Here is a 14,193-nt window from a genome sequence, read left to right as displayed (position 1 = left end):
CTCTTGCTTCAGCCTCTCAAGTAGCTGGGACTACAGGTGCCTGCCACAGCACCTGGCTATTTTTTGTTGCAGGTGTCATTATTGCTTAGCTGGCCCAGGCTGGGTTTGAACCCGCCAGCCTCAGTGCATGTGGCTGGCACCGTAACCATTGTGCTATGGCCCCGAGCCAAAATTTTGTAACTTTTTATATAAGTGACTTGGATATCTTCTGGTATACTTCTTCTTTTTTGGTGCTATTGTATATAGTTATCTTCTAAAATGACACTTTCTGTTTTTGCTGTGTGCCAAAATGCATTTTGCTTTTATGTATTGCTCTCACTTGCAATAAATTAGGTACATAAGTTATTCATACTAATAATTTGCTGTGGATTCTTTTGGGCTTTTTGTGTAGCAAATTATCTACAAATAATAACAGTTTTGTTTTTCTTTCTGAACTCACGCCTCCCTCATCCGCTAAGTCTTATTTATTGCTCTGGCTAGAATCTTCAGTACAATGTTGAATATAAGTGGTGATAAGCAACCTTGTTTTGTTACCAATTTTAAAGAAATGCATTTAACAGCAGATATGATATTTACTGTAGCTTTTTCATGTTACTCTTTATTAGTTTAAGGAATTTCTTTTTATTCTAGTTTACTAAGCGTTTTTCATTATGATAGGTTGTTGAATTTTATCAAATACTCTTTCTTCACTTACTGATATCGTCACACAGTTTCCCCCCCCCATTGCTAATGTGGATAATTAATAGATTTTTAAAAATGTTGCTAATCTTGCATACTTAGGATAAAACTACATTGGTCAATCACAAAGTAATATCACTGTCATGCATTGCTGGATTAGTTTTCTAATATTTTCCATCTTTGCTCATGAGTCATAATGACCTGCAATTTTCCTTTCTTTATGTTACTTGCCTGGTCTGGGCAAAAAGATTATAAACCATGCTTATAGGTGAGTTGAAAAAAATTGTGCAAGTTTGGAATTAACTATTAGAAATTTGGTATAACTTGTCTGTAAAACCACTTACTTCAGGTGTTTAACTCCTGAAGAAAAAAATTCTCTAAAGATTGATTATACAACCTTTCAAATTTCTTATTTATTCTCAAGTCTGTTTCAAATTTTTTTTGAAGGTTTTTGGGGAGACAGTCTCACTTTGTTGCTCCAGTACCCTGGTGTCAGCCTAGCTCATAGCAACCCTTGCTGGGTTCAAGTGATCCTCCTGCCTCAACCTCAGGAATAGCTAAGACTACAGGCACCTGCCACAACACCTACCTAACATTTCTATTTTCAGTAGAGACAAGGTCTTGCTCTTGCTCAGGCTGGTCTCGAATTCCTGAGCTCAAGCAATCCACCATCTAGGCCTCCCAGGATTACAGGAGTGAGCCACTGTGCCCAGCCAGTTTCAATCATATTTTTAAAAAATATTTTCTTTGGCTTACTTGCATTTTAATTTTGGTTAGTTTAATTTTTAACCTTTATTTTTATTTATTTTTTGATTCAGAGTCTCCAGCTGTTGCCCTGGGTAGAGTGCCATGGTGTCACAGCTCACAGCAACCTCAAACTCTTGGGTTTAAGTGATTTCTTGCCTTAGCCTCCCAAGTAGCTGGGACTACAGGTGCCTGTCACAATGCCTGGCTATTTTTTTGATGCCGTTGTCATTGTTTAGCTGGCCTGGCCTGGGTTTGAAACCACCACCCTCAGTATATATGGCTGGGGCCATAACAACTGTGCTATGGTGCCAAGCCTTTTTTTTTTTACTTTTGAGACAGATTTTCACTCTGTCACCCTGGATAGAGTGCTATGGTGTCATCATAGCTCACAGTAACCTCAAACTCTTGGGCTTGAGCAATCCTCTTGCCTCAGCCTCCTGAGTAGCTGTGACTTCAGGTGCTCTACTATGCTCAGCTAGTTTTCCCATTTTTAGTAAAGATGAGGTCTCACTCTTGCTCAGGTAGGTCTCGAACTCCTGAGCTCAAGCAATCCACCCAACTAAGCCTCCCACAGGGCTAAGATTATAAGAATGAGCCACTGAGTTGGGCCTACATTTGTTGTTTTTTTTTAACTTAAGTTGAATTCTTAGCTCATTAATTGTCAGCCTTTTGACTTTTCCTATATAACTGTTTATAACTATATGTTTCCCCTTTAAATTCCACTTTACTTGTATCCCACGGTTTTGATAAAATATTTATCATTTGATTCTGTCTTCTAATTTCCACTATGACTTTTGACTCATTGGTTTAGAAGACCGTTTTAAATTCCAAATATATGGCTTTTAAAAATTATCTTTCTGCTATTGATTTCTAAACTAAATGTGTCATGGTTAGAGACTGATTTTCCTGATGTCAAATTTCTGAAAATTGTTGAGACCTTATAGTCTAGTACACAATTTTTTTTGTAAATGTTCCCTGTCTGCTTAAGAAGAATGTATATTATTCACTTATTGGAGCAATGTTTTATATATGTCCATTAGATCAAACTTCCTAACTGAATTGTTCAAATATTACTGCATTTCTATATTTTGGCTGCTTATTCTAGCAATCATGATAAGAAGTACATAAAATCCCCCACCACAGTAGTTGTGTCAGTGTTCACTTCATATATTTTGAGATGATATTGTTAGGAGTATATAATTTAAGAACTTTATCTCCTTGGAAACTTGAATCTTTTATCAATATGTAATGATCTTTACTTCTAGCAACATTTTTTGCCTAAAGCTTATTTTCTCCATAATATGTTATCAAGTTACTTTTGGTTATTGTATGATGGCTGAAACTTTTTAAATGTCTACGTTAAGTGAAAAATTTAGTATATTCATATTTGTATTTAGTCCTCCTACCTTATTTTGTTCCTTGCTCTTTTCCCAAAATTTGCTTTTTTCCTCTTCCTCTAATGACTTCTTTTGGAATTTTCCCTTTCATTCCACATACCTCTGGTTTGGAAGTTATGTGCTCTAATTGTATTGTTATTTAAGAAAATTTAACATGTATTTTTTAACTTGACCAAGTTCAAAGTTTGTCTTTTTCGTCTTTTTTGATTCATCTAATCAACTATAATTTTTTTAGTATATTAGTTATCATCCATGCATTAGATGTTATCTTATATAATCAATGTTTGTCCACAGTTACCCACTAATTTACCATTCATTGGGTTTCACCCTTCTTACTTGCATTCCAGATCTTCCTTTCCTTGAGCTCACTTCCTTCTTCCTGAAATAAACCTTTTGGAGTATCTTCTAGTGTGAATCTATTGTTTGCCTAATATGTCTATTTCAGTTTTTAAAAAACTATTTGTTACGAAAAGTCTTACATATGAAAGTAGAGAGAATCGCTTCTTCTGGAACTCTAGATGTCGTATCTTTTCCCTCTGCCTTTCATGTCTCAATTTTAATTTTCTATTTTCCATAATTGGATCTTTATGCTGAGGTTTCTGGAGAGGTTTTCAACTGTTTTCTTACTTGCCCTTCCCAGGGGTAAGGTCATAATACAAAGGTATCCCCACTGCTCTTCTCTGTGTACAGGTATTCCAGGATACATATTCTAGCAAACCACTAAAATTGCTGCTTTTCAGGGCTCCATGCTTTACACACACATATCTCTGATCTAATCTCCCAACCTTGCTCAAGTCCTGAGCTTTTTCTTCCATGGAGGTGATGCCCTTTAAAATATAGGCTTTAGACAATGAGGGATTGGCCAATATTCCTGAGGCAAGCACTAGCTTTGGTGCCACTTTACCATTTGAGTTTGTACTTTCTCTCTTTTTTTATTCTATCACCTGAAGATCTTGCCAGTTTAATCACACTCATTTTAAAATTATATTTTTCTTGTATATACATATACCATATATATTTTTTCCAGTCTTTTAGTTCTTGTATGGTAAGTTTGTCTGGCAATCTTACTCACAATGTTTTTGGAGACTTAAGTCCATCTAGTTGATTTTTAAGTTGCTATTAAGTGCAAATCTTTATGTACCATGGCAAATTAAAAACTAAGAAAGAGCATCATTGCCATCTGGTGGAGAGATGTACTATTACCACATCTAAATGAGACACTGTGACTCATGGACTTTCCTTTTTTTTTTTTTTTTGTAGAGACAGAGTCTCACTGTACCGCCCTCGGTAGAGTGCCATGGCGTCACACAGCTCACAGCAACCTCCAACTCCTGGGCTTAAGCGATTCTCTTGCCTCAGCCTCCCGAGTAGCTGGGACTACAGGCGCCCGCCACAACGCCCGGCTATTTTTTTGGTTGCAGTTTGGCCGGGGCCGGTATATGGGGCCAGCGCCTTACCGACTGAGCCACAGGCGCCGCCCTTTTTTTTTTTTGTTTTTTTTAATAAAATGTATTTTATTAAATAAATTGCATTAAATAAATGTATTTAATTAGCTCCATAATTACGTGTAATGTCCACACTGGGTTCTTTTATTTTGCTACCTCTGCATTCCTGAATTCTTTGTTTTTTTTTATTGTTGGGGATTCATTGAGGGTACAATAAGCCAGGTTACACTGATTGCAATTGTTAGGTAAAGTCCCTCTTGCAATCATGTCTTGCCCCCATAAAGTGTGACACACACCAAGGTCCCACCCCCCGAAAGAGGGACTCATGGACTTTCTTAACACCTCCACAGTTAGGCTGCCAAACCTTTTATCAGTTCTTTCAAATTTGTCCCTTTCTCCCTGCTCCCAGTCCTACCTTAGTCCAGTTTTAAACTAAGGTTTTTGTTTCTAAAATCATTGCTTTTGAACTTGTCTCTCTTTTGTTATTATTCTTTCAGTATATTTTCCTTGTTTTTATTGTCAACCTTACTTTTACAATTCTACATTAATTTGATGGGTTGTGTATCAAGTTCTTCCTTGAGATCAAAAATTTTGAAAACTATAACAGCAGTCTGACTAGGGTTGAGAACAAAGTTAAAGTGCATAAATGCTGGCTGAATGGGAGCTATTTGGCACCATTTGCAACTTGCCTGGTTTATCTGGGAAGCAGTATATGCACAGAAATTCCCACGTTGTTCCCCATAACATAGAGATGAATGACATTCACATGTGTAACACTACCCTGGGTCTACCTAGATTTTTTAAAAATTATTTTTAATTACCAAAGGTATGCATTCATGTCCAATGTAAAAATATTCACAGTTCTGTGAATGAATAATTACACTGACAATGCTGGGTACCAAAATTTTCACCATGGAAGAATATGGAATGGGGGAAGGCAAGGAAGAACCCTATGCAGCTGGATTAGAATCAGAGATGTCAGTAAAACTTGTGATTTCTAATATAAATCCAAACCTCCATAGCGGACCATCTCCTTAAGCTGACCTAGTTTTCAGAGACTGGACATGCACCACATGTATGCATCAGTACAGTAGGCCTAGCTCCCAATGTTGATCACTTCCGTATGTTGACCAGTTTGTTACAGTCAACAACAGTTGACCTTGGGTGGTCAACTTACAGAGGTTCTACAATCTACTGTATATGTTTCCTTGCTCATTATGTCAAAGAGGCCTAAAAGCAATGACAACTATTATCTACTAATAGACTAAGGATCTTTGGAGACATGGCTGATTCCAGAACTGATGTGGGAGGAAAAAATACAAAAATAAACCAAGGTAAACTTGGAACATCCTATGCTGAAAAGAAAAGAATTGCTCAAAGAATAATAAGACCATGTCAAAAGGTTTCCCATTTGCCAAATTTGGGATAATATGATATTAAAACAAGTGACAGTAATGGACTGCATAGTATAGGAATCCATGGGTTTATACTAATATACTAATATGGATGAGAAAAAGAGAAAAATTTTCCTTCCAGAATGTCACCTAATATACATAAAAGGAATAATAAAATCAGAAAAATCACCACAATTAATTCAACTATATCATTGGATGTTAAAATTAGTGTGTGAAAATTTATTGAGAAGCAGAATACTTAAGAGTCTCAAAGTATTTCTTTATAAAATGTTTATTAATTTACTAGAAAAAAATTAGAAACTTTACAGAGGAACCTAGTAGATATCATCTAAAACAAGTGATCAAAATTAACACCCTTGTAATGAGACAACTGATCCCACTGAAAAGGACCCAGTGTCACATCTGTGGTACTCCTGCCAAGAATGCATAAAGTCAGTCTAATTATGAAGAGACATCAGAAAAACTCAAATGAAAGGTCATTCTATATAAAACCTGATCATGTTTTTCATGACATTGACGTTTTTGAAAGTCTGATTGAAGAACTGTTCCAGATTAAAGGAGACTGGAGACACGACAAATAAATGTAACTCATTATCATTACCCCTGATTTGATCCCAGACCAGTATTTTTTCCCCAAAAGACATTACTGAAACAATTAGCAAAATATGAAAAAGATTTGCAATAGTAATATGTTAATGTAAATGTTCTTATTTTTATAACTGTTCTATGGTTAAGAAGGAAAACTCTTATTCTTAGGAAATACAAGACATATTTGGGATAAAGAGGCATCGCATCTGTAATGAACATTCAAATGGTTCAGGAGAAAAAGCGCTTATTCTAAGCTGATAGATAAAGGGAAACCTCTGGGGGGAAAAAAAAATCACAGTTTTGCCAAAATCCTAGTTAAAATTTATTTAGATGAGAATTACCAAAGGATGCTAAATCCAGAGGGAGCAGGTTTGATGAGGACTGGAATTATTAATACGGTCTCAAAGTTTCTCCTCACAATTACCCACTAATCACAAAAGGAAAAACAGTGATTATACAGTGGAAAAACTGGACATCTTATCCAAGTGATCAAAATTAACATCACCAGTAAGGGACAAAGGAACATTCTGTGCATCTGGGTGGGACAGCTGAAGGACATACCACTTACAGTATTTCAAGACACACTGTACAACCTGAATCTAACCATGAGGAAACATCAGAAAATTTCAAACCCAAATTCTATCCTTTAGCTGCCTTGTATTTTTCAAATATACAAAACATTATAAAAGACAAAGAAAACCTGAGGAATTGTTCTAGATTAAAGAGTCATGACCATAGAACACAAGATACTGGACTGGATCCTGTAGTTAAAGAAAATATTACTAATAAACAACAAAAGAAATTTGAATGTGGACTATATAGTATTTTATTGCTGTTAAATTTCTGAATTTGATAACTGTACTTAGGTAAGATAGTATGCTTACTCTTATGACATACACACACGTAGTAGTAAAGGGCAAAGTGTATGATGTCTACAACATTCTCTCTAAAGCAGAGGTGTCCAACCTTTTCTTTTCTGACCCACATCAGAAGAAGTGCTATCTTGGGCCACACATTAAATACACAAACACTAACAAAAGCTGATGAGCAAAAAAAAAGTCCATACATAATTTTCATGATATGCAACACACAGATAAGCAAAACAGGCCTCAACTAATTGGCATGTGGCCTGTGGATTTAAAGACTAAAGGGTCAAGGATAAAAATATATATCAAAAGATAAAAATCAATAAAGAAAACATGGGAAACATTACAAAAGAAGTCAAAGTATACACCAAAGTATACATTTTCTTCTACTTAAAATTCCCAAAACAAATATGTGCATGTATGTGCATATAAATGTATATTTCTAAGATACTAACATTGTTAGTACTCCCTGTGGTGATCCCCGCCCTGCCCCTCTCCTCCCCCCCAAGGGAACCAGGAGCTAAAAGGTATTTGAAGATAGGCATAAGGGTTGTAAAGGGTTAAGTCTTTTCTCAACCCTTAGGTCCACTCCAGAGAAAAATAGCACTACTTTGCAGTGTTTCCCATATGGATACCCTAACTTACCCTACAAATGTATGTAATTCTGTCATTTTGGGAATTATGTATTCTAATGTATAAAATTTACTTAAGTGTTTTATTGGTATTTGTTTCTACTATCTTTTTAAATATAATCTGAGATTTAAAAAAATCGGTTCTTTAATCGACTGAGCCTTTTTTTTTCTTTTTTTTGTAGAGACAGAGTCTCACTTTATGGCCCTCAGTAGAGTGCCGTGGCCTCACACAGCTCACAGCAACCTCCAACTCCTGGGCTTAAGCGATTCTCTTGCCTCAGTCTCCCGAATAGCTGGGACTACAGGCGCCTGCCACAACGCCCAGTTATTTTTTGGTTACAGTTTGGCCGGGGCTGGGTTTGAACCCACCACCCTTGGTATATGGGGCCGGCGCCTTACCAACTGAGCCACAGGTGCCGCCCTGGATCTTTAATCAATGTTTACATTTACTTTGATAAAAGTCTGTTTGGCCTTAATTCTGTCATCTTATTTTGCTACAGTGTCTGTTTTTATGCCTTCCTTTAAAAAATATTTTATTGGGATTCCTTCTCATCTAGTAACTACTTCTACTCAATTTATGACAGTCATGTTGTTATTATTTAGGTAATATGAAGTTCTTAATACTAACAAAAATCTTCAAGAAGAACCCAATCTGGCCACTGAATCCATTTATAGAAGGAAGCTACTCAAGGTCTGAGCATAAAATGTGAGCTGGGCAAATCTAAATTCCAGTTGATCCCTGAGATGTAGATTTTTATTAAGTCAACTAACCCAATCTTCAATGAATCTGGGACATTCTCTGACCACGTACTGTTATGAGTCCCTTGTGATATGATTTTAATTAAACCCCCCCAAGTGATCAAAGCACGAGAGGAAACTTACTGCTCTCAGAGATATGATTTATATTTTACATATTCTTGTAAGTTTTCTGAATATGAACAAACAATGTATACTAGAGAAAACTATTTTTAAAACCTTATAAATAAGTTCAATAGTTAAAATTATAAATAATTTTCAGAGTAAAGATGAATCAAAATGCCACATCTATACCATGCATACTATCATACTGTCCATTCTACGTAGTTTATAGTGATAGGTATTTATACACACACAACTGGAAATTCATTCTTTTGGTCTCCCATAGGCTGCAGGTTCTAAAAGTACAAATCCTAAACCTCTGAAGGCAGCATAAAAAAATTCCCTTGGAATCCTGAAGTAGTCCTTTAGCAGTCTATATTATATACATATATAAAAAAAGAGTCAAGATATTTGTTTGTTCTATTTATTTCTTTTTGGAAGACAAGGGAGGAAGTAAAAAAAAGTTTGGTTTTGCTTCAAAGAGCTTTTCTTAAAGAGTGATGATTCATTTTCATTATACATCAATATGGACAGACATTGTTCTTTTGGTTAAATTCAAGATAATATGTACTATACATGCATGTTTTTCTGAAATTCAGTGTATTCATTTGTGCTCTTGTTCATATATGGGAAGAACTGGCACTTTGGCTTCAAGAACAAATTTTAAAAATCACAAATCCAACTTATCTTTGATTTGGTTCTGGGCCAAATTAATGAGCCATTCAGGAATAATGGCTTCAAACCTTTAATCATCCTGTGAAAATGCAATTAATTAAGAGTCCACTGATTCTAAGAACTATGCCACCAATAACAAAAGGAAAGAAAAATTCCAAGTCTGCATGCCAAGTTTGGAGCAAAATATCTGTAATCTTCTCACTTTTGTATTATTTATAAATAGGGGAGAGGGGATAAGAATTACATGAATAATGTTAAATAAAAATGCATACAGAATGGGGAAATGTTTTTCATTAAATTTGTCACTTATTCTAGTTCAATAAAATGCTTGTAAAGAAAATAACCACTTAAGGCAGAAGACTAGTTACACTGCTGCTGTTCTGAACTTTTTGAGAGCAAAAGAATGAATACCAATCATTCTGGTTTAATCTTAATTATTTGTCTAAAAACATGTTATTCTGAAAGTTGAACATCTATGTTATGCCTTGAAAATTCAAAGCAGAAAGTAAAGTCACATAGAAAGCCAGAACCTTCATCAATATGTTTAGACAGATGTTTGCTTGTAGTTTTTAGTATCTAAAACCTTTTTTCCACACATGGAGCAGATCCCTGAAACAAAAGAAAATGTGAGCAATCAAATCATAACAACAGTTTGGTTTATTTAAATCTATCCCACAGCTTAAAACATAATGTAGCAACATTAGAAAAAAAATAAATATGCTATATATTTAACTCTTATAAGTTTTAAGTTCCATTTTGACTCAGAAAAAAAAGTTTTGATTAGTAGAATTTAAGAAAGGCTACTCCTTTTCTGTTTTCCAAATCAGCAGCAAATGAAATAGATTTGATATGAATAGAGAAATAGTATTGAAAGAAACTCACCCTTTTTGTAGGCACAGCCCTGGCAATAATGAGAACCTGGTTGGTGTACAGAACTTTTACAGATTCTGCAAGTGGAGAACTTATTCTTTCCATAAGGATCAAATCTAGAGAATTTTTAAAGATAGAAAAATTAGAACACACTCCTTAATAATCATACTTAAGCAACACCCAGAAAAATTAGAAACACTTATTAATAATCACACTTAAGCAACACCCAGAACTAACCCCTGTTCTCCATTCCCTCTATCAAACTCTACAATTGGTAGGCACAGCCCCCTTCCAATTGGCTATGGTCTAACATGCCTGCATAGCTCTGCTCCTTCCATGTCATCTGTATGCTTAGGAAGAGTCAGTTGAATGGTATTTATACCCAAACCTGTTCATATCAATTGTATCTGTCATTCTATTTGCATAACATAAATATTATGGAAACTAATGAAGTATGAGTGCAAGAGAGTTAAGGATTCCATAAAAACTAAGTGACTGCTTTAGGAAGACTAGACAAATGTGAATTATTAAAACTGATACATGGTTCAGTGCCCGTAGCTCAGTGGGTAGGGCACCAGCCACAAGTACCAGGGTGGGTTTGAACCCGGTAGCGCCTGCTAAACAACAATGACAGTAAGAACAACAAAAATAGTCAGGTGTTGTGGTGGGCACCTATATTCCCAGCTACTTGGGAGGCTGAGGCAAGAGAATAGCTTAAGCCCAAGAGTTTGAGGCTGCTGTGAGCTGTGACACCATGGCACTCTACCCAGGGCAATATAGTGAGACTTTGTCTCAAAGAAAAAAAAACAACAAATTAATATTGAGGCCAGGCACGGTAACTCATGCCTGTAATCCTAGCACTTTGGGAGGCTAAGGCAAGTGGACTACCTGAGCTCAGGAGTTCAAGACCAGCCTGAGCTAGAGCAGGACCCTGTGTCTAAAAATAGCTGGGCATTGGGTGGCGCCTATGGCTCAAAGGAATAGGGAGCCGGCCCCTTATACTGGAGGTGGCAGGTTCAAACCCAGTCCTGGCCAAAAAAAAAAAAAAATAGCTGGGCATTTTGGCGGGTGTCTGTAGTCCTAGCTACTCAGGAGGCTGAGGCAAGAGGATCACTTGTGCCTATGAGTTTGAGGTTGCTGTGAGCTATGATGCCACAGCACTCTACCGAGGGTGACAAAGTGAGACTCTGTCTCAAAAAAACCAAACCAAAACAAAATAAAACAAAAACTGATATTGAATGAAGTATAGATAACTATTAAAAACTGAGGGAAAATCGTAAGTAGAAGAATTCCAAACTTCAAGTGTCAATTTTTGCTCTACTTAGGAGATAATGAAAATATATATTCTGGTTAGGATTTACATGAGAACAACGAAGTAGAACTCCTAGCAGATTCATCCTCAAAAGGCCCTGTCTCAATATCAATGATTGATGAATGTATCTACTGTTACATGCTTTAATTTAAAATAAAGTATGTGTATCTTTCAGTGATTGCCTGCATTGACTGATGTTTTCAATTAACTAACCCAATCCCTTTGGATAAAGGAGCTTCTCTTATAAAAATGCCATCTTATATTGACTGGATTGCAAAATAATACTAGGAAAAATACTTTCCCCTAAATTGGCAATAATATTCTGATTTAAAACTGCTTCCCTTACTACAAAATGAATTTCTGTTATAATTCTCATATACTAAATATCAGCAATGTCCTAAATACCTTCTCTAAGGGTACAGCACAAGAGCTCATTTTCAAAACTAATTTTTCCTAATCCATGCAAATATCACTTTATTCTCCATAAAACAGAGACACTGTCCTTCTTTTCAAAAAGCTCAATTTTGGGGTGGCGCCTGTGGCTCAGTGAGTAGGGTGCCAGCCCCATATACCGAGGATGGTGAGTTCGAACCTAGCCCCAGACAAACTACAACAAAAAATAGCTGGGTGTTGTGGCAGGTGCCTGTATCCCAGTTACTCGGGAGGCTGAGGCAAGAGAATCACCTAAGCCCAACAGCTGGAGGTTGCTGTGAGCTGTGACGCCATAGCACTCTACCAGGGGTGACAAAGTGAGACTCCGTCTCTAAAAAAACCCCAAAATTTGTTTGTACCTATATGTCTGAAAATCGCTTTTTTCTTAAAATCATAGTTGATCATTCTAAGATACAAATTTTAATCCCTGGAATCTTCAGTTAATTGGAAGAGTTTTTTTCTTTCTTAAAGTAACGATGCATCAAATAAATAATAGTATCACAGATTCGAAGCAATACAGTAGTAACTTTCTAAAGGTAAATATTTAGAGTACTCCAAAGTAGTAGCTACTCTTTAAGGTTATCAGGGTAATTTTTGGAACCTAAAGGAAGTATACAGAACCATACAATCTGTACAAATAACAACTTAGTCAATAAAAAGAAGACAATAGTAGGTCGGTCAACAACATTATAGTGTGACATCACACTGAAGATTAAATATGCTGTACTGTTTTATACCCGTTGTTTAATAAGCAACTACTATGTGCCAGGCACTGTACATAGTAAAAGCTCTATTATTATTATTTCCAATCCTTGGAACATTGTCATAAAACAAGTACTTTACTCACTCAAGTATATACAGAGCATTTACTATGTGCCAATTACTGTTCTAAATACAAAAGATTAACTTGAAATACGGAGTCCCTGTCCTCATCAAGTTGATATTCTGTGAGGAGAGATAAATAAGGGAACAGATATCCTAATAAAACAAGCAAGTTTTTCAGATGGTGATTTTACAGAGAAAATTCAAACAGGAGTCTGTGTCAGAGATGAAGGGAAGGAGAGAAGAGATTAGTTTAGATGCTACTTAGGAAACCCTCTCTAAGCAGGTGACACTTTCTCCTCGGGAGCTAAAACCCTAATAACAAGTACAAGCCAAACATGTAAGCTCTAAGGCAGGCGTTCTCAAACTTTTTAAACAGGGGGCCAATTCACTGTCCCTCAGACCGTTCGAGGGCCGGACTATAGTTAAAAAAAAAAACCATGAACAAATTCCTATGCACACTGCACATATCTTATTTTGAAGTAAAAAAACAAAACGGGAACAAATACAATCACCCTGCCTCATATGCCCCGCGGGCCGCAGTTTGAGGACCCCTGCTGTAAGGGATGACCTTGAGGAGGGAGCAATAAGCACAAATCTGTGTAGGTGGGAGTGGGCATGGCATATCGGATGAGCATGGTATATGATGAATAAAATGCGTAGTACAATAGGAAGTCAGAAAGGAAGAAGGGATCATATGATGGAGGACTTTACATAGTAGGCAGCTTAGATTTTATTCTATGTGAAAAAGAAAACCAGGGGTGAATTTTAAGCAAAGGAATTACGTGACCTTTTAAAATGACCATTCTGGTTACTATGAGACAACTGTAGCAATCCAGAGACAAAGCAGAGAGATAGCTATGAAGTCATTACAATATTCAAGTAATAAATAACACAAAATAATAGCAGCAAGATACACAGAAGCAAGCAGATTCAGGTTATACTTTAGAAAAGGTCAAAAGAACTTGCTGATGGTTATGGGAACTGAGAGAAAGGGAGGATTCAGTGTTTCTCACTTAAAAGTTGTTCTAGCTTTTAGGCCTGAACAACTAGATAAGAAAGTGGAGCCACTTAACTCTGATGAGAAGACTAAAAGCAAAGAGGCGGCTGTCAGACATCAAATGAGGTATGTCAAGCAAGCAGGTATATGCTTAGAGCTCAGAGAAGTTAGGACTAGAGATATAAATTTATAAATAGGGGAAAAATTCTAGGAAGGAGTCCTGCGGTGCTTGATTAAGAACATCTGCCAGTGAGCTGAGTAGAAAACCAGGAGAGCGGGTGTATATTGGAAGCCAGGAGAATAAAAAGTTGCCAAAAAGAGAGCGCTATTAAGAGGTTAGGTAAGATGGGAGTAGAGAGGTGGCCATCAGTTTTTAAGGTCACTTATGATCTTGACAAAAGCAGTCTGAGGGCTGTGGTGGGGATGAAGATGTGACTAGAATGGCTGAAAGAGAGA

General features: G+C 36.4%; 1 protein-coding gene across 2 annotated transcripts in view; it reads right to left on the bottom strand.

Annotated features, from left to right (window-relative positions):
• CRIPT (CXXC repeat containing interactor of PDZ3 domain) overlaps positions 1-14,193 on the bottom strand; it is a 48,561-nt gene that overhangs the window by 30,744 nt on the left and 3,624 nt on the right. Inside the window, exons 4-5 of one of the 2 annotated variants that reach the window (XM_053587442.1) lie at positions 10,184-10,287; positions 9,719-9,910 (exon numbers count right to left, since the gene is read on the bottom strand). In XM_053587442.1, coding sequence (XP_053443417.1) covers positions 9,846-9,910; positions 10,184-10,287 — 169 coding nt within the window. In that variant the 3' untranslated portion in view covers positions 9,719-9,845. Of the gene's footprint in view, positions 1-9,718; positions 9,911-10,183; positions 10,288-14,193 lie in introns of those variants that run through there. The other variant, XR_008379441.1, reaches the window with a different exon arrangement.

This window comes from Nycticebus coucang, chromosome 4, assembly GCF_027406575.1.
Source record: "Nycticebus coucang isolate mNycCou1 chromosome 4, mNycCou1.pri, whole genome shotgun sequence".
Classification (NCBI taxonomy): domain Eukaryota; kingdom Metazoa; phylum Chordata; class Mammalia; order Primates; family Lorisidae; genus Nycticebus; species Nycticebus coucang.
The sequence above is the reverse complement of the archived record's forward strand: the minus strand, read 5'-3'. Positions and strand labels throughout refer to the sequence as shown.